Source organism: Charadrius vociferus, unplaced genomic scaffold (genome assembly GCF_000708025.1).
Source record: "Charadrius vociferus isolate BGI_N301 unplaced genomic scaffold, ASM70802v2 scaffold61, whole genome shotgun sequence".
Taxonomy (NCBI): domain Eukaryota; kingdom Metazoa; phylum Chordata; class Aves; order Charadriiformes; family Charadriidae; genus Charadrius; species Charadrius vociferus.
The window spans coordinates 2,814,509-2,840,451 of NW_009646945.1; the positions used below are offsets into that span (position 1 = coordinate 2,814,509).

Here is a 25,943-nt window from a genome sequence, read left to right on the forward strand (position 1 = left end):
AAAGGAAGTCAGCCCATCTTACTCTCCTTTTCTGAAGCTCATTATGTTAATCTATGCAATCTCTTCCTCCTTTATTGTCAACATCGCAAACATTTACAAATATGCAACTTCATTTTTACAGTTATCCTTAGCTAATACCTACGCACTTCACTTTTTATTTATTTGGAAAACCCTATCCTACTAACGATTTCTGAAAGTAAAAAGGACTACATACAAGAAACTTTCAGACAAAATAATATTCTTATTCATTGGTTTTACTTGCTATTTCTCTCTGAGATCCCTGTTACTCAAGATCAGTGTGCAAGTTGATGCAACTTCACAAACCTAACATCCAGTAGGCAATATAAGATTTTTGCTGGGTGTAATATTGGCAGGAACACTAACAATCACAAAAGAGAGTGGTATAACAGTACCAGTTAGAACTGGACACTTTCTGGACAGACGCATCCATGTGACCTACTTATTACAATCCCGTCTTTATTTATACCATCCCTGGTACTCTGGTCACAGAGTTCTTAAGAGAGAAACCACTGGATATGGTTTCTATCTTTACTCAACAGCACGTGTCTCCCAGAGCATGCAAACAGGAGTTTTACAGTGGATTAATGTCGACAAAATGTGCTTCTTAGCAGCTACAATTTAAACCTCAACAGTTGAAGGTGACTTTTTTTTTTTGCTATAAAGCCTGATGACGCTGGTAATAAATACTTTTAAAAAAAATTAAAAAAAAGGAGTACCTAAATTAAAACAAAAAACCAGATTGAGATAATTACTAGAAAATTCCTAATGAGCAAGGATTTTAGGCCAGACTCTTTTACCCCTACATAAAAAGGTTAGGATCTTAATGCAGAAGTAGTCTCATTGGAATCACTGAAGTGCTACAGTAAATTGTGGCCCTTCACAATAAGAAAGAAAGAAAGAATTTTCTATTTTACTTCTTCATGCTGTAGCTGCTGTATGCTATGAAGGCACATTTGATTGCCCTCAAAAAAGTCGTCTATTACACCAAAAAAACCCTCAAGTTCATAGGTTTTCATCTTCGTTAGAACAAATTCACACTGTTATCTTTCAAAAATGAACCATCTACTAATTGATCTAAGCATTTTTAATGTTTAGTTTTTTGGGGTCTACTTTATTTTATTTATTGACTTAGAAAATTCGCCAATACTCATGCATTCCTCTGAAACAAGATAGGTATAGTCTTTTACCACTTGTTGAATAGCTAAGCACAACAAAAGCTGCAGGAAGCCAATTGATATAACAATGATAGAAGACACTGGGAAAAGAAGGAATGATAACTAGAATGTTACAATCAAATGAAATGTGGGAAACATATGAAGGAATATTCTGTTTCATGTATGGTTTCTAAAAAAACTGGGATTGGTGAATGTTTGGAATATTAAGAAGTTAGTTTTAAGCCTACTGTGCAGGAGAGTAGGAACAAATAAATACTGTCCGAAAAGAATTCTTCTCTGGCAAAGCAGGTGCTTGACTCATTTTCTGTCAAAATCAACCTTGAATCTATGTAAGAGTTACAGTGGCTTTTACTTTCCACCCTCCATAATGAACCAAAATCTACCACATACGTCAACAACTTCCTTTTCGCCTATAATGGCAGGAAACAGAACATATGTTTTGCTATTGCTGTTTCAGCAGCAAGTACAACTGAATGCTGTTATCACGTTGTCCCTCTGTTCCAAATCAGAGACAACCAAAGACAGAACAGTCATTTCACATCCTTCATTTCAGAGTCGTTAATTGACGTACGTGAGCCTGCTCCAGCATCACTGCCGAGACCATCTGTCCCAAGTGCAGCGGAGGGCACGTTTACAACACATCTCCCCACCCCGGGCAGCTTCAGGAGGGAGAAGCAGCAACCAGTCCTTCCTGAATAAATCACTTCTCTGTCCCAAAAAGTGAAAGGACAGACAGGAAGTTTCCCCAAGAAGATGAAAACAAATGCATTCTGAATGTTAAGACGCTGACATGGGACTCTCTATTTTATAAAGGTTTAGCCTCTGTCTACCAGTTGTAGGTCAAATTTGCATCAATTTCTGTAAGACCACGAATAAGCATATTCTACTGCAGACAAAAATCAGCTCCGTGGCAATCTGCACAAAGCCAGCCTGGTGTACTTTGGCTCTGGATTCCTCCTGCTTGACTGTGAGCTCTTACTGAAGTTTCTTGGTGGTCCCTGATGTTCCCCATTCTCCTGAGCCTTTTACTCAGCTTGCATGATAACTTAACAGAGTGCTTAAGAATAACTTATTTCCATAAAACTTTAGAGTCTGATTATCTTTGAGTTCTCTATTATTTAGTCAAGTGTAGTAAAAATTGACTAGTTAGCCAAACTAACCCAGGGACAATGGAGGAAAGGGGAAAAAGGGAACCACAAGTGGATAAACAAGTAATCCAAACATGATCACTAATGCCTCATTTCCTGGGAAATGAGATTAAAAGTTAGCAAAAGGTTTCACTCCAACTTTTGCTTTACGTATTGCCATATTTCAGTCCAAGGCCCACTGACATCTTGGAAGGTCTTCTAAGAGCTTTCAGCAGGGATCAAGCCCTAAGTCTTTCTGCCCTTGTGCATTTCTAAAGGTTTCTCTTTAGATGTCAGCCTTGTTTCAAGAAGTGTGATGGGTTCCTGTGACCTGAAACATGGTCCCGAATCACATACCAGCTTAACTTTAAACTTATGAGTAACTCCTTTTGTTCTAGTCGGACTTCTTACAGTCCAGAAGAAAAAAACGTGTAAGTGGCTTGTTAGATCGAGATCTAAGTCAAGTTCTCTGAAAAGACACGTTGAAAAGCCATGGATAAAAAGGTCACTTAAAGTATTTATACAATATCTTCATAGAGATGTCAGGAAATATCATTTTATGATACTGTCACATATCATAAGAACATCGAATTTAAGATACAAAAGTGCAATTCAATATGAAGAAAGCTAATTTAGGTACCGAGTTACTTTTTAGAGAACCTATTCTCTATTCAATTTTCATCAACTCGACTGAGCAGAGATCTAAAACACACTACACCAAAAGAGATAAGCCAGGACCTGCTCTGTTTCTGAGGCATCTTGAATTGCACCTATTCACAATGTCACTCTTACTGTAAAATTAATGGTTTTTATTTCAAAATCCATAAACATTAACTGATCATTGATTTACACAGTTAAATTTACAAAGGTGTAGTCTAAAAAAATGAAATCTGAAAGACATTATTCAGGTTTCTCTATATGTAATTGTAACATCTGCAACAATGCAGATGTGCTCAGTGCACAGAAAACCAAACACTGAATCAAAGTTCTTCAACACTGAACTGTGCTTCCGGATTTTTATTGTACATAATCCTCTAATTTTTATTTGTCTAAGCAAAATAATATATATAAAAAATATAAAAGAACCTGTTTCACATTTCTAATGTGGGAAATAAGAAAAATACTCCCCAGAACATTTTGAAAGTAACAGTGCATGGATTTTTAGGGTTTGGGCAGACCATTTGTTTTGATTAAAGATATCTTCAGTACAAGATTTCATTATTCACATACCTGTTTTTGATGTGGTAATATATTGCAAGAGCTACACTGTAAAGAAAAATGCAGAGTTAATATCACAGGAGTGCCAAATTATATTATTTGTCATATTAACATGCAAATTTAAAACCAGCACAATGCACGACAAAAAGTATGCTCAACAGCATTTTCATTCTATTCATTATTAGATACCAGGAAAAGTGCTGTAAATAGACAGGTTTATAATATTTATTCAGCCCACTCCAAGGGCCTCTTTTTCACTAGTAATGAAATACCTTACAAAAACCCTCATATTCCACATAACAAGTTGCACATACTTTCCATTTAATGCCTTACTCTACTAAAGTCAATGATAAAACTCCCACTGTCTTCCAACGTTGAAGATAAAGCATCACAGGCATTGGACATTCTTTTTTATTGTTTGCTAATGCTGCCAGGCTGACATGAAATGTTTTAATCACCACTGGCTTATGATTTTATATTTTAATCCATTAACTTTTGGCTGTCTTTCTATGTAGCTACTCACATAACAGACTCAAATACCAGGCTTCTACAGTTTTATGGCATCGAGTTACTTATTTTAACTCTGGAAAGACGACTCCCTGAATAACTTACTGCATTACGCATTTCCCGTGTTCTCAACCACACACCCAAGTACCTCTGTTTATATTCCGCGCAAAGACAACATGCGTCCTTATATTCACAGAAAGCTAATATGTTAATTACAGATACATCTAACTGATCTCATTCACATTTGAGAATGAAGAAAATTAAGACGTGGCTTCTCATGGCTATTCTCCACTTCACAACTCCATCTTCATCAAAGGACATATGCTTCACACATGGTAAAGCTTTACCGAAGGATAGAGCAGAATCAGCACCCTCCCTACTTGTTCCAGCAGCATAAAACCCAGTCAAAACTAAAGGGGAAGGAGGAGGGAGTTCACTGATTCTATTTGTTGGCAATTTGTTTTGTCAGTGATTCACTGTAAGATGCTTCTGTCTTACACCGACACAAAAATCCTTCCCCATCTCTTTTCCATAAACAGCCTTTTAAAAGAGTCAATTGGTTGCTCTGTGATTTTATTACAGAATTTTTACATGAAAACTGACATACTGTGTGTTAGGAAAACAGTATGTTGGAGCTACCATGTTAGTAGAATTTTAAATTATTTCAGGTTTGGTTGTTTGATTATTATTTTTTTTTGAACATCCATGTAGCGGAAAAAACGTTTTTTTCTTAGTTGAATGTAAATATATTTTACTGACTTTGTATGAGTATTATAGCTTTTACCTGGCTGCATTAGAAGTTTTTAGATCATAAATGCTTTTTTAATTTGTTGGGTTTTTTTATAGATACATATTTAAGGAATTAAATTATTTAAGAGATACTGTGTGACATGGACATTTAAAGGACACAGTCCTCACTGAACACAAAGAACACATTTATGAATGAATATAATTTGACTGAAAGCTATTCAAAAAATGAATCATTCCTAAAATTTAATTTTAAGTTATGCCCCTAGGAACACACTTGCAGCTCCAGTTCACTTCATGAAAGTAGATGCAAGAATCTACGTGCAGGGCTCTACTTGGTGCCCATATGGTTGCTTTTGTAACAAAATGCCAAATTAAGTTTAGAAAATATACACTATTTAGAAATCTGCATCAGAATCTGAAAGTCCTTCAGAGCTGTAACAGATTAACTCAGATCCAAGTTTCATTCTGCTTTCCATCCGCTGGTTCAGCTAGCACTCAGTGTGCAGGGAAGAAGCTTGTGGAGCTTTCCATCACCCTACCCTGGCCGCCCCACCGATGCAGCGGGTCTTCAGTAGATGTGCTAATATTTGAAACACACCAGTGCATAACATGACCCAGAAGAAATAAAATGAGCTGGCCAAAAAACATCCCTCAATAGATTAACCTACATGCAATAGTCATTTATCTGCAGAGACTGCCAGGATGGGGGCAAGACATGAAGTTCCACTACAAAAGCAATAATCCCGCGATCTCCCCACCCTTAAATCTGTTAAATGTGCAGCCAGACAGGACAGCAGAGGAGATAAAGACTCCTCACCCAGAGGCCTTATGTGCCAGAGTCCAGTTTCTCACCCCACATAACCCCTTTTCAAACCCTCCGACCCCTTACGGATTCCAACCCTTCCCACGCCGGCAACCTGCCCTCAGCCCCGCGCAGCTCCCTGCCGGACCCAGCGGCCGCAAAACGCTCTTCCAGCATGACGCACGCCCTCTCCTCCAGCTCTGCCCCCGCCACGCACTCCCAGTCTCTCCCAAACGCCTTGTTCACCCCCTCCAGCTTGCTCTTCTGCCTCCCCTTTCACAAGGCTGCTGCTGGCCACCATGGCCGGCTGAAAATGCTCCTTGGCTGCTGCAGCCAACTGAACCCGCCTCTGCTTTCCACAAACAGTCTCAGTTCCAGTGCTAAACCAGATCAGAACCAACCCCCCACCCCAAAGGCTGCACTTAGAAAAATCTGCACGCAAAGGATTTTAGAGCAGAAGAGTATGAGATTCCAGGAGGAAAAAACAAACCTCAAAACCTACAAACATTCTTCCAGTGTTCATCAGATTTTAAAGTTATTAATTAAGGAAACTTGAGGAAGAGCAAGACTTTATTTCAGGCAGAAATAGATGATGAGGAATTAGGTGTCAGTTGGACTGCAAATCTGTTCTGCGTTCCCCTCTTTTATTTCTTAACCAGGAAAATTAAGAATGTGCTTTAGTGACCACCAACAGTACAAACTCCTTTGGATGTGTTAGTTTGCATATACTTGTGTCTCACATCTCTCTCAGTCTTTGTAGCACAAACTTTGTCTTAATAAACTTTTGCATGAGTACACCAAGATAACCATCCTACAAACAACTCAAGATATCAGCAATCATAATAATCAAACAGCATAAAATGCCCAAGCATTTGTTATCTCATTTTCCCCTTACTGTACAAAAAGAAAAGAACAATACGTTATAAATAAAAATCTTGTTTCTCTCCAAATGTAAAAAGGCACATGTGAAACCTGAAATGAACACCTGAGACATCACCCAAGGGTAAGCCCATGTGCGCACCACATACAAAGCTCCGCACCGCTGCGCAATAAACAGCCAGTGCCCTCGTACTCCGTAGGGAAATGAATCTAGTAGGGAAATGAATCTAATTTCCATTTCAAACAGAAAACTGGAAGGAAAGCTTAGCAAATGAGCATTTTCTCATTAACAGAAAAGAGCTCTTCGATTTCTAAAGATTTCCGATCATTCCTAAATTCTGGATAAACAAGCATCCAAGCAAGTTTTGAGAACTCATCCAAAGCAAGTATCCAGCTGAACACTGAAGCACAAGGATTTCAGCTGCTAGAATGCGAGATCCTTAATTGCTGCTTTCTTGCGAGATATGCAGTATTGGTAGTCTGATTCTGCAAGGACGTAAAATCACAGTAATACCCTTTGCTCATCCTACTCACCGCCTCTGGAGCACGACTGGATTAAAAAAAAAAACAAACAACTGTTTCAAAAACTAAGATGTGTGACGCTTGCTTAGTAATGACTCAGAACTATGTGTACATATATGCATATAAATAACGTAGGTTCTAGCAAAAAAAAAGAATTATAAAACCCACCATTTGATGGTATACTTGAGGTTTGGTTGACTGACTGTGCTGTCATCCAGGAAAATAGTAGAGCAGGAACTGTACTTCCTTCTCAACTGCCCAGGAGGATGCTATGAAAAACATGCAAAAGAACAATGGCAATTACATAATACCAAAACAATTTTCTGAGGAGATGTAAGAATTTAGAAAAAACAAATTTCTCTGTCTCTCACAATGACGCACACAGTAATGTGATCATGTTTTGAAGCAGTTCAGAAAGTTCAGAAATAATTACCAGTGCACAAGTCACAACAATCCCTGACTGAGCCTTGCCTAACGCTTTCAAGTCCCAATCTCCCCTCCATCCCTCCTTCCCAAAAAAACATGCAAAAATCATTCTGCAAAATTACTCAAATTAAATACACACATTTGCACCACAAAGATGAACAAACTCTATGTTTCTGTCCTCATTCCAAAGGAGTAAGTGGAAGAGTGAAAAAGAAATCATATTAAAAATGAGACTGATTCACACACAGATACAAAACCATGCCTGGAGAAAAGTAAATAAATAAATAAAAAAAAACAAAACAAATACACAACAACAAAAAAAAACCCTAAAATAATTAAATAGGGGAAAGAGGTCTTTACAGTAAAAGTACTAAAAAAAATAAAAATTAATAGGGAAAAATAAAAAGAGTAATTCATCAAGACTAGATTGTTATTAGGAGGAAAACTGATCAAAGCATGTAAGAGAAAGTGAATATGCAAATAAAAAAAAGAATCAACAACATATCTCTTAATAGAAAATGTTTTCAACAGATTTCAATCCTATTTCTGCACTACCATAGAAAAACATTAGAAAGCTCAGCCACAAACCCACATTAGACAATACTGCTTATTTCTGAAGACTTTTTGGTTGAGGGGACTTCTCCTTCACCTGTTTAGAGCAGCCAGCACTCCATCAGTATAAAGGGAATAGTTTCATCGTATGAGCTAATAGCTATTAGTCATTAATGCTTTTGATTTTATCTTTGCTTATTCTACCTACACAAGTGAATAACTCAACCAAGAGCCCGTGTCAGGAAAGTTAAGACCAGTCAAATTACATGTTTAACTTACAACAGAACAGATTTAAAATTCAGTCGGCACATCCAGATGACAATTCTAATTTGTCTTACAAAGAATGTTGTTTCCAGCACTTCAGTGGAGAGACCAAGTCTATACCATTGGTGGAATCCACAGGCATTTACCAGCTCAGAGCAACTGAGTACCCAGACTAAAGTCCCGTAACTCCTACTTCAATACATCTTCCCCTGCTTAATTTCCAAAACAGTTTTTTTTTCAGGTGCCAGCACTCCGTCATCTCATTAATGTTTCATTTGCCATAGACAGAAGACTTCTTAGCAGCAGTCATTAGACACAGAACAGACAGACTCCTGGTAAAACCTACATGCATCTGAGTCATCTTTCTGTTTTTCCCAGCTATGAGCAGAAGAGCTTTCAAAGTCTTCCATTAATGGAAGAAAATAATTTTCTGAAGCTCTTGCAATTGTAGAAACACTATATTCAAATTATTTCAAAGTTCACCAAAAAATTCTATCAAGGTCATTCCACTTGACCAATAAATTCGTAGGCTGAACTGCTTTTCTTGGAAATGAAAGCATTTACTGAAAAATATTATCCCCTCTCAAAAATTCTCCAGGAGTTTGGAAAGGTACTTTGTAATACTTTGGAAGCTCGTAATCCATCCACCTTCCAAGCTATTATATGTTAAGCAAGGCAACAAAATGAAAATTTAGAAGTACTGGAAGCACTCATGCTGAAAAATGTATTATCTAGCATTGATGTATACAGAGCGAATGACTAGGGGACTGGTGATTTATAGCTTTGATTCTGCCACAGTTTATTTCAAATTTCTGGATTAGACTATTGAGAACTTACGCAACTTAAAAACAACTGAAAATGAGACTGTATAGTGTTTGAAAAAAAGGGAAAGGTACAGACATTTCAGCATAATTTAAAAAAAAAAAAGCACATGGAAAGTTTTAATTGTACATTTTAAGTGCCAACATGCTTTAAAGGGTTAGATAAAATTTAAGATAAATGAACTAGATTCATTCAAGGCAAGCATGAGTAAAAAACAGAAAACAACTCTAGCAACACCACTATCAGATTTGAATTTTCTTATGTAAACAGCACTCTAACATTTGATACATGTCAATAATTAGAGCCATGCACCTTATTTCTGAAACTACCACATCACAGAACTCTCCACAGTTTTCAGCCCACATTACACTTCGTTAGGCTTAGAACTTTTCACACTTCAGAAAAATATGTGGTGTCTCATGCCTCACTTTCTGTTCATAACAACTTGGCAGGAAGGGGCACCTCTCCCAGTCTGAAAAATGGTGCCAAGTGTAAACCTACTATCTTGGGTATATATACACATTTGTGCCATGTGAATAACTAACCTATTGGTAGATCAACATTCCCAGCTTCTACTCTGACGTCCAACTGCAGCCATATGGTATGCCAGGTAACAGATTTTCTGCCTGTTCCAAATTATTGGAAAACGCCCTCAGTTTTATATTCTAGCTTGACTAACCTGGAAGACATCTCAAGTCCCACAGTTCAGTCAAATAGACTTTTCTGAATCTCCATGAAATGCTGCAGGTGAACCTTCTCCATCCTTGCAAAGGACAAAAGTTACCGAGCATCAACTTGGTATTCAGCACCGTCCTACAGAGGAACCCCATTCTGTGTCCATTTCAGTGGGATAAGTCCAGACCCAAAATTGTACAGGAGCTTCATGCCTTCACATTTCAAATCTATCATGACTGAGCACAAAAATCTTCCATTTAGACAAGCCTCTAAGCACGAAAAATCAGAAAAGCTGAGAAAGAATCCAGAGCCTTTGAAGAAATTAGCCAAACCCTCTAACATTAATGGGATCCTTCACAGGTTGTGTCCCACCATGAAGAATGACATGGGGGAAAGAAAGAACTGGTATAGCTCATTTTGTAAATCTTCATACGCAAACATCACAGTGAGCACAGGACATGTGTGCAGCCTTGACAATCTCTGCTATTACAAATATTTACAAGTTAAAAGCACCTCATTGATATGAAGTGGGATACACTTTATATGTACTTTAACCTGCAGTAGAAATATTTTTGTGCCCCAGCTGAGATTCAGTAGATGCCACGCTTCTCAACTTCAGCAAGACTTCTGACTTGACCTTGCATAAAATTCCCAAAGGGCAAAACAAGGAAAACATGGCAGGTAAAAACTACTTGGACAACTATACTCTGCTCAGGCAGGGATCACTTTCAGATTGGAAGGTTGAAGTAAGGGACATTCCACAGAGGTCTGGTCTACTCAATGTAAAATACTGAGCAATAACTTTGATAACAGAATCAAGATATTTTTTACTGAATTTGCATTTGGCATTACCTTGCAGAGGATTCACTAAAAAAGGAAAACATAATAGAGGATCTATAGAGTTACCATGTATATACAACAGTGTAGAGCACTCTTCCACTCTGCTCAGCTGGAATTTTATGTCCAGTTTTGACCACTGTATTTCAAGAAAGATGAATTGATTTTAGCAAGTCAGGAGGAGAGAGCAGCAAGATTAATCAGAGGTTTGAAAAACCTGATTTATAAGGAAAATCTGAAAGACTGAAGAGGTTTTCTCCAAGAACAAAGCAACACTATTGGCCTTAAGTCATGTTGAAGTGAGTTCCAAAGAAGGGAATGTTGTTCTCCATGACCATTGCAGATGGGATAAGTAAGAGGACGCTTACATTGAACTAGGGAAAATTAAAATTGGATGTGAAAGTATGGGACAATATGATGGGAAAAAATACCCACCCCAAACTATCACCTTTTTCTAATGGCAGGGATAGCTTGAGTGACTTAAGCAGTGACAAAATCTCCATCACTGAAAGTTGCAAAGAAGACGCAAAACAAACATATGCCAGGAATATCCTGTAGATGCTTTGAGGCAAGAAATCAGACTGAACAGCCTCTTGAGATGAATTCTGGAATAACTTTCTATCATTTTGCTATTTCTTCTGGTGGAGAGCATTTGTAACTCTCTACTCCAAAGCGGTTGTTATTATTCTCATTTCAACCAAACACGTTCATTAAGAAATGCTGGCAATATAGGTTCCAATCAATACATAAGAGCTGTTTTTTGGATTTTTTTTTCTTTACAGAAAAAGGTTTATAATGGAAAAAAAATTGCTTTACAACTTGCTAAGCTTTTACGTGTGTTACAGAACAAGCTCTAAGAGATCAAGATTCAACTTAATGCCAGGTGTTTCTAGCTCTTAAAAAGAGCAGCTTTTCCCTCCTGCACAGCTAGTACTAAGGGAATGAATATCACTGCTTTATTTTTCTCCCAGCTTCATCCTGAAACTTTCCAACTTTCCAAATCACATTTGTTTTAAGATGTTTGAACAATACAATTTACTTGAAGCTTACATAAAATACATCTTACCAGAAACAGAACGGCTTAGTTTGCCATCAAAATCACACAAGCTCTGCCGAATTGCTTCTGTGTACCTGCTATGAAAGGAATCAAAACAAATTCCTAACCAAATCACTATGAGAACACACAAAAGGATTAATTTCTCTCAGCCTTAATTTTAGCATCACTCAGAAATTAAACCTAGATTTGTGGGGAAAAGGGAAGGGTTATTATTTCTTTTATTAAAATAGTAATTTCAGGGTGCTTTGTGGTAGAAACATCTAACAGACAGGTGCATACTGACCAAAACCCACCCTCAGAATTGACCAGAAGGGGCACCATGGTGCCAGCTCTGCCCTGGAAGCTCTTTCGCCACGCTGGTATGGCACTCTGCCCTGCTGCTCAGCAGGATTTGTTCATTTGGGTGCAACACTGCCCTAATGAAGCCACGCAGCTTTTGTACCACAGCTGGCCTCCAGCCAGCCAGCCTCCAGTCTGGAAGAGAAGCTTTCGGTTTTTTCAGTGTTCTTTTGCACTTGTCCATCAAAAGATAATTGGCAGCTTCTGTCCTAAATAATGATAGCACAGTCTCTTCCACCAAACCAGGTGTAAGTTATTGTGTGACTTTAAAAGGTACTATTAAATAGTATTTCCCCCCATGGAAAACTTGAGGCCTGCTTGCCCTCGTCTGTGGAGACATGCCCATTAGCTTCCAGGCAGTAGAGGCTGGCCAAAATGCTAATAGGCAAAACTGGCATGTAAAAGGACACACGAAGCCAAGTTAAAACAGTGAACACAAATACCAGGACTGCTTCTGACTTGGAAAAGGGAGGTTCCTATCTTGTGGATCTTCTATTGCTTCAGGACACGATTTAGTTCTGACAACATTTTTCACAGCAGAAACATGATTTTACAGGTCAACAAAGTGCTTCCAAATCAAGCAAGCCGTGCAGCATAAAGCTCTGCCCAGCTCTGCAAAGCTCTGCTTTTATTTTCATGTTGCTTAATTCGATACTACAGCACAATTGTCTAGATATCCCCTCTCAAATATTCTTCAGGAGTTTGGAAAGGTACTTTGGAAGCTCATAATCCATCCACCTTCCAAGCTATTATATGTTAAGCAAGGCAACAAAATGAAAATTTAGAAGTACTGGAAGCATTCATGCTGAAAAAATTATTATCTAGCATTGATGTATACAGAGAGAATGACTAGGGGACTGGTGATTTATAGCTTGGATTCTGCCACAGTTTATTTCAAATGTCTGGATTAGACTGTTGAGGACTTAAGCAACTTAAAAACAACTGAAAATGAGACTGTTTAGTGTTTGGAAAAAAGGGAAAGGTACAGACATTTCAGCATCATTTAAAAATTTAGTGGCTAGATATGGGTATATTCACCTGAACAAAAGCCATAGGAAACTGCACCACTGAACATTTACCTTTTTCTGCCAATATCTACAATAAAAAAAGACCCAGCCTAACCACTTGTAATACCCATTGTCCTCATCAGTCTATGACATGATTCAACATTGCCCTCAATTGATTAGTCTCCCCAATGTTTGATGATGTCCAAAACTGATGCCTTAGACTAGATCTGTACTTGCAAGTTTTTGGCTCTCAAAGCCTGTCCTTACTCACATCAACTATAGAAAGCTATGTCAGCATACCACCGAGCTCCTGGGGGGCTCAGCAACCACTGGTAAACTCTTCTGCAGCACACAGAGGCCCTACTTAACCACTGATAAAGCACCCTGTTTTACAAACCTGAAAAGATTAAATATTTCTTTGAACACTAAAAGCAGCTCAAAGGCTTATATTTACATAGCGTGTAATTGCTAGTGTTGTGCAATTTGACCAGAGGGACTTTACTAGGCTCCCTGCACAGCAAGTATTATACAGCAACCTTGTAAAAGAACTCTCCTGTGTGCTCTCATTCCACCTTAAAAGCTATTTTTTGCTCCTCCCCCTACAAAAGTTTGCCATGTCACATAACTTATTGCGTTGAGGCTGACAAGGGAGGTAAAATTCTTCACCCCAAAGGACAGGAAAAGAAGCAAGGGGCTGAAAGATATTAGAAAAAACATTACAGACAGTAAATTTAAGTAAAATATTAGAGAAAACCTGCTGATTCTAACTTACTGGAAGCCTGAAAAAGCATCTTAAACAGCATCTGTTAAGAATGGCATCAGTATAAGGAATCTGCTAGATGAACCAGATTGCCTGTAAAGGCCCCCTCTAGACCTGTTTTTTTGTGATCTTGCAATGGAGAGGAGCAGAGACCAGATTAAGCAATCTCTAGAAGAGCTGCAAGAGTACCTGAGAAGCCTCTAATCTATCTTCCAGTTTATCTTGTTCTTCTCTGAGTAAGGAATGTTAATTAAAACATCTTAAAGAATTTGGACAGCAATTACAAACCTTTACAATAGCCAGGCTCAGGCACATAACAAAAACAAAATTTCACATTTTATGTTGTGCTTTGCATTTTACATGGATTAAAGTACTTTTTAGACTATGTTCCCATTTCAGCATGTATCATATTCACTCTTATAATCGCTAGCTGAAAGTGGTTGATTACCAGTCACACGCCCAGTAGTTTTACAACAGGGAAGCAGAACAACTTCTTTACCCACTCTGACGGCAAAATTTGGGGGCTACACAGGAGCAAATACCATACATCATTTCAAGCATGCAAAAAGACTCACAGAAACAGCTTGTGCCACACCACGTACAGCAAAAGACCTCTCTGTTCTCTGCTAGTCCCCATCAGTAGGACTGCTGCTGGGAAGAAGCTTGCCCTGACGTGAATCACTACAGGGCCACTTACAGGGACTGGAGTTCTGACACGAATGATGCCCGGGAACTTTTCCCCAGGATGCTGAAAAAATTTTGGCCTATACGCAGATGTTAGTTTTTCTACTTGGAATGAGCGTGCTGGGATTTGAACATCCAGTTGCCGGGTAGCAGACAGTGGAAGTCATGTCCAGATCCCTAAACAAGATGATGCTGAAGGGAAGCTGTTGCTATAACGCTGACGAAGGGTCTCCAGAATAAATAAAAAAAAAAAACAGGAGAGAGATATTACTTCCCTTTATCTTCCTATAGAAATATTCTAATATGCAAAAAAATATCCCTTATTTTTACTGGATATTACTTCTCATAAACACAGATTCAACTTTAAGAGCATATCTTGTCAAGAAGAGAAGAAAGTATTTTGGCAAACAGAGCATTTTCATCCTGCCTGAAAGGGAAAATTGCTAGAAAAACTTGACTGAGAAAACAACCTTTCCTTCCCCTTTCCTGCTCCTTTTTCCTGCAAAGAAAAATAATCACCCAGTACAAAGAACTAACTAGTGCAAACATTACCAAAAAAATTCACTTTTTCTCCACCCCCACCCCAAATACATAAAACATGTCTTCCTGTTTGCTTTCCTTGTATAGGCAGAGATACTGATGCAATCTCTCCTCTCTGAAAAAGGAAACGCCTCTATCTCAGTCTGCATCTTTATCCCCCTCAGCAGCTTGACTAAGCAGATTAGAAGAAAAGGCAAGCGCACACTGAAGCGGCACTAAAGCCACAACAAAAAAACAACTGCCAGTTCAACGGGAAAGGGAAGTAGAGTCTGCTGCAACTGCTTAGAAATTAAAATAGGCTGGAAGAAAGCAAACACGCCAGGTACACTGCAGGGAGGTCACTTCCAGCACCGAGAAGGATGCTGGAAGTTATGCAAAGGATCCAGCACCATCTCCAACCTGTCGTCTGTCTCCCTGGGCTCCGTGGGAAGACTGAGAAATGATGGCTTCTCCATAGCACCCTGTCACTCCCACTTTCACTCCTTCCCCCTTGCCTTCCCCACCCCAAAAAAAAGAACAGCTGCCGGCTTCTTCCATCACACCTACTGACAAGGTGAATCTGAAACGTGGCAACTGACAGCCCTTGACAAAGTGCAATACATCAAAGCAGGAACCCTCTATTTGTATTGGGGAAAAACAAAATATTCTACATTTAACTGTTACCTCAAATTTCTTCAAACAAGGCAGCCTAGGAAAATTACGATGGTTCTCTGCAGTCTGCAAACCTAAACACAATCCCCAGTTAAAGGCCACAGCAACCACTTCAAAAATGATCACCAGTTTGTGCATCAGCTTTAGCAGACTGAATATTTGGGAGCTGCTGAATGAATACTCACAGGTGGGACAAAGTAACAACTTCCATATTACAGGCCACATTTGAAAATATAGCTTATCTATGAGTATTGGCTAAAAAACTTCACTGACTTGTAAGGACACACACAGGGAGCATCATGGTAAGGACTTCAGCTTCATAAAAGTTATTTTTAGCTTTGTAATTCAGAAGAAGTACTTTATAAGTACAAAGAAGTCATACTTAAGGTAGCAGTAAACCAACTATTGGGGGAAGTTTACATTGCTGCAATCTGAGCCAATGCTTTGAATGGTACTTAGAAAAAAAAAAAAAGGAAAGAAATTAGGAGGTACAGTGCTTAGGGTATCAACTGCATAAGCTGCTACACTGAGCTCCCCACAACAAAACTCCTCAGTGGCACGATCATCCTTCCCTTTCCTGCAACAAGTCCAGCACTGCCTAAAAATATTTGATACCAGGGTTTGCAATAGCGTGCTTCCAGCAGCATCTGTAATAGTCATCTTTGTTCAATCTGCTAGAGGAATCCACTCGCAGTCTGTCTAATGCAGAACACATCTTTTACATGACGTGAAGAGGTTCAGGACATGCGAGAATTTCACCATGAACACAAGGTGGACTGTCACAGAAACTCAGTTAATACCATTGCTTTGCAGTGTCTAAGTATTCATTTTTTTGGCATCAAGCCCTCCAAGTTTGAGGCTAAAAAGCACACTGGAAGTTACCGAGCACACATTAAGTTTATAGGAACCCAGTGCGTTAGCTTTACAAGTAATTTTATAACAACACAACAGCACTGCAAACCAGCCTCACATGCATTGTAAACAATGGAAATGTTTTACAGGGGAACAGAAGGTGAGAAGCACTGAGAGTACCTGCTAACCTAGTGGGGCCAACTTTAAGGCTTTTATAAGTCTCAAAATATCTCATGACTTCTCAAAACCTTAACTCTTGGGCAACTGAAAATCTCAGCTTGCTTTTGAAGCCAGGCAGTGGTTTCAGAAACACTCAGCACAAACCAGCTCTGCCAGCAAAGGAAGCAGCCCTGCCTTCTCGCCCCGCTCGGCGGCTCACTCCTGCCTCCGTGCCTCCCTCCCCTCCTGCGGGTGCAAGCCCTGAAGCGAGTCACGTTTAGGAGCAGATCCACTTTAGCTTTTAGCTGTGCTGAATCTACCTGCATTCAGGCCCCAATCCAGTTTATGTGGAGCTGCGCAAACATTCGCCCCAGCACAGAGGTATGCAGAGGCTATAAACCACATCTGCACCTTTCAGCAGCCGTACCGGCTTAAAAATGATTCATGAAATTATGACCCATATTTCCAGATAGAGAAAAGTTTGAGAACAACTCCCCATTTCACCCTAAAGGCAAATACCATTTGGGAGACAATTAGTTCTTTCCCTCTTCAATTTTACTGAGGCGTGACTCCAGATATTTCAGCACAAGGCTTAACATACTGGGAACACCACTGGTTCCAGGTGCTCCAGTAGTAAAAACAATACCAACTGGGGCAAAGAGCTTGGTCCCGTACCCAAAGCAGGCTATAGGGGATTTGCGCTCAGCTTCACCAAGAATTTGATTCAAACAGAAGAGAACTGAACTGAAAATCGCCCAGGGTACACAAGCGTATTAAACCCCATCTTCATACTCAGCATGTACTGTATGTCAATCCACATTTACATTGCATCAACGATGGTCAGACACTTCAGAACTTCTGTGTAAACATCAGCTGCTGCAGCTCTCTGCCAAAGCAAACTTGCATACAAATGTAATTTAAAGTTCTGAGAGTTTTTGTAATACTTTTAAAAATCATACTAATTCATGCAGCTCTGTCCCAGATACCAGTTACCTACGCAGACTGGTTGCGAGCATGACATTGTCTTCAAACCAACAGATCCATTCCACTAACTCAATAGCCGAGACCTATACTTCTGGATCCTGATGCAGAACAGACGTTCGAAGCATCAGCACTCTCTAACCAATATGGACATCATGTGTGATAATAAGTCTTATTTACTGTATAATACAGACAACAAGGAGAAAGCTGCATAGCGAGGCATTTGCACTTACGTGGTTTATATAGAGACTCTTGCGTTTTTCTCTCACTGCAAAAACACAAAATATGATAGAAATATTACATGACTATTTTTCCCGATTAAGCTTCTTATATACCATTTATAATAAAAAGAAGAACAGGAGGCTATCTATGTGCAACATTATAATGGCTTTTGCACTAACCAAGTATATTTTTATATATTTAAACACAGAAGGAACATATATCGGTATGCATAAAGGCATTTATGCTCACTAGTGTGGCGATGGATTGAAATTCTCATCCATTTGCATACTTCACCAGGCGCTGGTCCGCGTGGGAAAGTTAATATGTGGTAAGCTACAGTCCAAGTTAGCAATGGATCAGCCATCCTTCACCAGTTCTCTGTGGGTACTCCTCAGCCACCAGCGCCTTCGTGCAAGGTACCTTGCTGCAAAGTGGCCTACACTATCTTGCAGGTATGGAAGCACCTAAACAGCCACACCACGGAGTTAGCAAATTCTCGTCATAGCTTACTGTGCACTAACTCCCGTAGAGCAGCCTCGACATCATCTGTGTTACACCGCTGCCTTCTATAATGCTCAGGTGCAAGCCTGGAACTATTACTCATGTCGGATATAAAAAAGAAAATATTTTACTTTGGTGAGCATGAACCAGTCACCACAAGCAAGGGTTGCAAATCAAAGCCACAATTAGCCAAAATATTCAGAAAGTAAACAGCAACAACAAGGGAGATAGACGTATAGAGTCTTAATTGTCAGGCAAATGCTTATTACAGCTGATTAAATATACTCTATTTAATTTTTTAAAGCACTTTCCCCATTAACTCACCCCATAGAGAGCCTGTGGAGCTCTGTTCCAGTGAAAATACCACAGCATTTAGGATACAAGTCTGGAGGCAACTAACACATAAATCAAACTGCAGGATTAAAATAATAATGGTTTCATGCTGTAAGTGATTAAATGCACTTTGGTGCACCATGATTTGAAAGCTATGCAACCCAAAGCACTTAGCAAAATAAGTGTTCATAATGGTGGGATAGCCTGTCCATTCCCTGTTGGATGAGAAGCCATTATTTGTGATTTTTTATAAGCAAGCAATCTCACATAAACAAGGCTTTATGTGTGAATACTGTGAAATAATTGTGTTTAATGCAGACATAAAATGAAAAGAAAATAAGGAAAAACTTTTAAAAATCCTTACATAATTTTCCTCCCAGGGAGCAGAAAGGAGAATCACACATGACAGATGTTAGCCATGTCACTTAGTACATGCTCAGATCCACAATTACGGACATTGTAAACAGAATTAAACAGGAACAGCAGGAAAATTCTGATCGTCTAGTAAATAGTTAAACTGCTTGAAATCCTGCTAAAACACTGCACTACACTTAAGTTCCACACACTGCATTTACCACCAGCAAGGGATATAAGTAATCTAAAGGGAAACAATAAAATGATGGTAGATACTCACTTCTAAGAATAGCCAAAGTATTTGTCTAGTATTGCATATTGCAATGTACAGGCAGTAAACAATTCTGATAAGCTGCATGTAAACCTAATAAGAGTACATAACTGAAAATTAACACCTATTCACTGTGAAATTTTGAACACAAGTATTTAGCAGTGTTTTAATCACAATTATAACGCATACGAAGTTCTTACGGACAAAATCCTATAAAGACAGCCTGCACATACACTCCAAATTCCATTTTAATCACCGTTTTCCCCGTACCTTAGTTCTTCTCTTCTGTATTTTCCCTTGTATCCATTATTCAATTCCCCATGAAAGTACAATCATCTATTTACCAAAGCAAGAATATCACTCACAGCTCATTCCCATTTGCTACTTCCATTCTCCAGAAGAATATATTCATGTATTTAGACACAGCCCTCACTTCTCCCCTGCTCAAGCACTCCTTGTGCTGCACATTCTTCCAAGCACCTCGTTGACCTCCTTTCCCCTATTTTCCCCATATAACAGAAATTCAGTCAGTCTGGATTCTCTGGTGAGGGAAGACAAGAAGGCAACTGTGCTTTCGTCCTTGTGGCCCACTCTGCCACAGCGTAAGGCTCAGCTCTTTCCAGAATATATGTCGATGGGGAATCGGGCGTAACAGAAACCCGTTTTGGTGTAATCGCTCTCTTTTGTGACCACAACCCTCCCTTTAAACAAGGGAAAGACAATTATTGCACAAGGCAAAAGGCCACTCCTGCCAAGCTAAAATGACTGTAAAGAGGTAATTCCATCACTTGGTTTCAGTCAGTTTAAAGATGCTTTGCACTGCTCACACAGCACAGTATGATCTTCAGCAGACGAGGCCACATTATAACATATAATTAACCATAATTTTGTAGCATAAAGTCCTAACTGCAACTCCAGGCTTTTGGCTTTCAAGCACAGGGTTTTGATGAAATGAAGCTGAACAGATTTAGAGTCAGTTTAAACAATTAAACTTTTACTTTCTTTCTAATATTATAAAACCTGAAAGTTGGAACAGAACTCTTCAAGTAGATACTGAGATGCTGCCAAACTGTCTTAGTTTACCTCATTTTAAGGTCAATGACCTGTTCCTATTTCTGCAGCCACTTTCAACTGTTATTGTTGAACTTTCGCAACAGTAGGAAAACATATTATCCTGAAATAAAAAGGAGTGAGAAAATACACACACACATACAGCTATATATGTACGTGTGTGTAACACATGTACGTATTTTGCATCGAGCTGTAATAGAAGCTTTCTCTGTGCAATTTCTATAGACTATCTTAACATCACCCATACCAGGATCGAGCAAAATCCTTGAGGATTACATCAATAAAAAATGTCTCACATTTTGGGAGTTTTTAAACCATTTCTTTTTGGTTTATCCGAGACAGGAGACTGGTCCTAGTTAACATTAAAGAGTAAGTGCACCTTCCTTCACTTCTATCCACTACATAAATACAATTTCAAAATCCTCTTTGTCTGAAGCCCATCATTGCGTTGATCCTGCAAAATTTAGCCAGTACACTGAATGTGTAAAGCCTGATGTGAGTTAGGAAAGGTGGGCAGCTGTAAGCTACTTCCAGGAAATACCATTACCGGCATCCTGAAGGAGCAACCATTGCCCTCTTGCTCTTATAAGGAAAGGAAGTTACATTATTGGAGTGCTAAAGTTTGGAAACCTTGGCTTAACCACAACCACACACTAAATAGTGCCTGGCTTTTCAGTCAACTATACCATCCTGCTTACAGGCCAGACTCAGCAAACAAGGGAGAACTTGCATAAAGCACTCATAGAAGTTAAAGACATAAAGGGTGATGTTCTTTACTAGCTCCCTAAACAGAGAGAATTACTCATCTAAGATCCAGCACTTACTTAGAAGATTCCCACAAAGAGTTGGAAAGATTTAGAAAAGCTACTTTAGTTAGGAATCTAATTAATATTTATTGTGTCTTAAACTTTTCTACAGATTCATTGAACTCTCAGGTAAATAAGTTGGTAGTCTGAATGCATCCTGAGAGGGACAGGACACATTTAGATGCTTAGTATGGCATCGAAGCTTCACAGAACAATGGAAAATTCAGACCAAGTACTATCCAGAGATGTCACGTCCTGTTTTGTTGTATCTGGGGTAGTCACCTTGCTGCTCTTCTCTCACATGTTGATCACAAGCAGCTCCGGCACAGCTCCTACGCCAGGACAGTACTACAAGATTATCAGTGAGGCTGAATGAGTACAGCACTACTAGAAAGCCAAACATGGAACTGCCTGAAGGTAACATTGCCAAGTCACTCTAGCACGTAGTGGTGGACTTGGCCATTTCCCACTGTACAAACACGTGATGTACACTCAAAGAGTCACAGCCAGATGCTGGATGAAACCTTGACTCCTGATGCCCCTCAGCTATCCAATATGGGTATTTTAAATGTCTGAAGGTCTTATCTATAGAAATATTTTCACTTACACTCAACAGGAAGGTTTGCCAGCCCAGTATAATACAAGTAATGGAGAGAGGTAGTTACATGCCCAAGTTCAGTGTTTTCAACATTGCCAGCTCAGCTCTCCTCTTCTACATTGTCTTAACAAGTCTTGGGGGTCCCTAGGCTCCACAGCAGGCTGCCAGAATACAACCTACAACACCCTAAAAACCCCTTATATTTTTCCCTTTAAAAGCTTTTTACTGCATCTTGGTGTTAGGCAACGTCCTGCAATAGTGCCGTAACTCCTACAGCTCACTTGGTTCCAGAACAGGCCCTTTGGGGGGCCAAGCAAAACACTTACTACTGTGAGTTGTCCCACCAGAACGGGATGGTTCTTGGCAATACATCAGTAGATAAACGTTTGCAGAATCTTTTTTCTTTTGTACAAGCAAAATAGCCTTTGCATTTTTTCCACCGTGATCAAGGACAGCTGAAGAGGTCTTACACTCCTGTTGATAATGTTTCTATATTGTTTCACTAAATTAATTGTTCTCACTCAAAATTATGTTCTTAATATTACTTAAAGTAGAACAAAGTTTCATAGACCAAATCTAGCATCGATGTAAATTGTCATTTAAAAAAATACTTACAGTTAACTCTATACTGCAATAAATTAACCACTATTACTACAACTAAGAATAATCATCGGGTCTGGTAAAAAGGTTTTAGTTGTTGGACTTGGGATTTTTTTTGTCCTTTCTTTCAACAAGCGGTAACAAGAAACAGGGAGCATCCATATGGGATTATACAGTCTCAAAACATTATAAAAACACTATAAAACAGACATCAATCTTCATAACACAGTGTACTATGGAAATATTATCATATTCATTTTACAGACTACCAAACCAGATTAGAATGATAAATGACCTCCACAACCACATAATAAGGCACTGACAGAACCAGGGCTGAATTCAGAAGGACAATCTGAAGGGCAAAAGAGGTACTCACATAATCAACTCTTCAATTAGGGCCTACATGTGTATCCTCTTTGTTCTAGTCATGCTCAAAAACTAGCAAAAAATATACAGTAAGTGAAAACTATATTATTTTTAAGTGATGTGTTTGACACTGCAATTTACTATGTAAATGAAAAAGGGCACTTACAGGCAGCAGAAAGAAGGACAAAGGATTCATACTGAACAGTCAGAATTACAATGTAGAAACCGCTTTGAAAGCTTTGGTAGAAAATAATGTGTTTTGCATCGATTATTCATCTGCTTCTAAAACAACATGTCATACATGTCCAACAGGGAACGAAAGAGCCAGAATAAATGGCTTCTTTTCTACTAACTCTATCAAGAGGCTTGCTTAACAGATGTAATTCCAGAGGGATGATTTTGTCCATGAATAAAAAAAATACTCCAGACAAATCTATGATCATATCAAATCCATGAGAGAAGAAGAGAGAAAGTTTGGGTGGGATGGGGGTTGTTTTGTTATTAAAATCTAGTATTGAGCTCATTTACAGTATGAGCTATATTGGAGGAAACTCCGGACTGTCTTCTTAACTCACATAAACAGGCACTTTCTCAAGAAAACAGTCCCCACACATTTTCCAGAAGCTTGGCCTAATATTCAGAGTTTTTAAAAAAACAACAAACAGTTACACAGAAAATTTTACATTTAGGGAAAATATTTTAAAGATAGAATTATATTAAGCTTTACCCATATTTGTAGTTCTGATACAACGATTACTTGGAACTTGCAATTTCAGGACATGACAGGAGTCAAATCTGTACCTTCTACTACTGATCTGACAAAATAATTAACTAAAGGTGTGACTTCTTTCAACTCTAACATGATGCCTATAAAAGCCTCTTTTTTTGAGAGAGGAATTATATATTAAAAGACTATCACATGCATTCTAACAAAGGGTTTAGAGATAACTGCAATAGCAAATACTGTAATAAATTCAGTAACCTACCATCTGTTTGCGATTTACTGAGAAATATCGTACTGGCCCGTGGATGATCTGATGGGTTGAATTCCATGTTCAAATCTGGAAAGAAAGAAGGAAAGAAAGAATAGCAGAAAAACATTTATGAGTATCCAATGGTATACACTGATTTTCTGATTCTTTTTAATAAGACCAAGTTTACATATTGAAGCAGCTATTGTTAAACAAAATACATCTTGAGGCCCACTTTTTTATCTTTCCTCACATTTTTTGGCATGCAAATCATTTGCATCAACACAGCTTTGGGATTAGACTTCGGTTCTAAGGGCTGCTTTTGGATTACAATAGATAAAGCAGCTTGAAAAGTTGGTACACAAGAAGTTAGGAGCTATCCATTTACCATGGGTTTCTTCCCACCACACCCCAAAGCCATTGCTAAGCACAGGAACACAGCTTGTTATATGTAATTATAGAAGAATTTAGTATTATAAAACAAATACGCAACCCTCTGTAGATAGATGGGTTTCTAGGATTAGATGTGATTACAATAAGTAGGTGTTGCAGGTGAACGTAAACAAGTCTTGGCCAGAGTATTTTAAATGGTCAAGATTACAAAAACTTGGAACTTTCCTGATACTTCACAGATGAACATACTCTTTGCCATAACTACTTCTAAAAAAACTGCCAAAACCAAACCAGTCCTAAGAAACACCAGTTTAAAGACTCGAATCTACACAAGAGTCCTAAGAAACACTTACCAGTTTAAAGACTCGAATCTACACAAGCTTGAACATAGGAAGTTCCATCTTAACATGAGGAGGAACTGCTGTACCTTGTGGGTAGTGGAGCACTGGCACAGGCTGCCCAGAGAGGTGGTGGCGTCTCCCACTCTGGAGACATTCAAAACCCGCCTGGACACTGTCCTGTGCATCGTGCTGTAGGTGACCCTGCTCTGGCAGGGGGGTTGGACTAGATGATCTCCAGAGGTCCCTTCCAACCCTAACCATTCTGTGATCAGAGCTTATACAAATTTCTATGAATGTGATTTTCCCTGTCAAGGTTAAAATCCATTGAATTTACTTGTTTCCAAATTCCACTCCACTACCAATTTGTCAAAACTGTTATATGCCTGTATCCACTTGAAAACATCCTACTAAAAACAGCACATGATTTTTTAACATTTTCTTGCTCTCACAGTGTGGCTATCTCAACCTTAGTTCTCTTACATTCTTTTGATCTCCATATACACATTCTCTTCCACTTGATGCAGGCATTTATGCAAGACTACATATGAACACCAACAGGCTTATCTTCTGTGATTATCCCAGGCTTTCTACATTTGTCTCACTTCTCTTTCATATCTCTGTGAAAGCTCAGAAAAACTGGAAATTAAGCCCACGTCTTATGAAAAAACAACCAAGTCTTTTTGCCCAGAAGTCAAGTTCTACTGTCTACAGCCTTCCCTGCTCCTCCACCATCCGTCACCACACTCTCTTCTCCCTTTCCCTTTTATTTACTAATTTACTAGGTCTTCCACTTCCCTGCTTTTTTCTCCTGACCTCTCTACAAATCTACTTTCTATATGCTCTCTTGTTTTCCCTTTCATCTCCCCGCATTCTGCAGCCCATGAGATGAGCAGCCTGACATGCTGCTGGTACCTGGAATAAACGTGATCTTTCTTACAAGGAAGAACCCAGAAACACAGAAGAGAAATGCTTCAGTTGGAAAGGGGGCTTACTACTACTGTCAAACCCACAAAGGAAAAAAAAAAAAAACCTAAGAATTTGAAGGGAAAGTAATTTTGACTCTCCCAGAAACCAGTTTGCAGCCATGCTTGGAGAAGGTTCTAGGAATGTCATCTTACTACTTAAAGTTCTGACTTGAAAGGACTGTGAATTAGAAAGAATGTTTTCCTGTTAGTTTCTGCGTCTTATTTACACATAAAGAAGAAGGAAAAAAAAGAATCACCCATTGAGATCAATAGTGTTTGTAAAGATTGTTTTCCATTTCAGGATAGTTTTTCCATTAAGTGGAATTCAAGATGCAATTCATTAAGTAAACAGCAATCAGCATTTTAAAATGACAAAATACATTGTCTTTTATCATCCTCATCATCTTTTATCAAACAGCACAATACAAACGAAAACCCCACCTTTTTTAACCACTACAGGCAATCTTTCTACAAATGTTTTAAAGTACAGCATGGCAAATTCAGCCAACAGAACAGGACCAGCAACATGACACTGAACCCAACT

At 38.8% G+C, this 25,943-nt stretch overlaps 1 protein-coding gene across 2 annotated transcripts in view; it reads right to left on the reverse strand.

Moving 5' to 3' along the window:
• The window catches only part of CCNY (cyclin Y), a 51,184-nt gene extending 25,911 nt beyond the window's left edge, over positions 1 to 25,273 (reverse strand). The window contains exons 1-6 of one of the 2 annotated variants that reach the window (XM_009895091.1): positions 23,716 to 23,782; positions 17,837 to 17,875; positions 15,398 to 15,410; positions 9,378 to 9,384; positions 7,170 to 7,270; positions 3,554 to 3,589 (exon numbers count right to left, since the gene is read on the reverse strand). In XM_009895091.1, coding sequence (XP_009893393.1) covers positions 3,554 to 3,589; positions 7,170 to 7,270; positions 9,378 to 9,384; positions 15,398 to 15,410; positions 17,837 to 17,875; positions 23,716 to 23,782 — 263 coding nt within the window. Of the gene's footprint in view, positions 1 to 3,553; positions 3,590 to 7,169; positions 7,271 to 9,377; positions 9,385 to 15,397; positions 15,411 to 17,836; positions 17,876 to 23,715; positions 23,791 to 25,263 lie in introns of those variants that run through there. The other variant, XM_009895092.1, reaches the window with a different exon arrangement.
• Between the last annotated feature and the right edge of the window lie 670 nt (positions 25,274 to 25,943).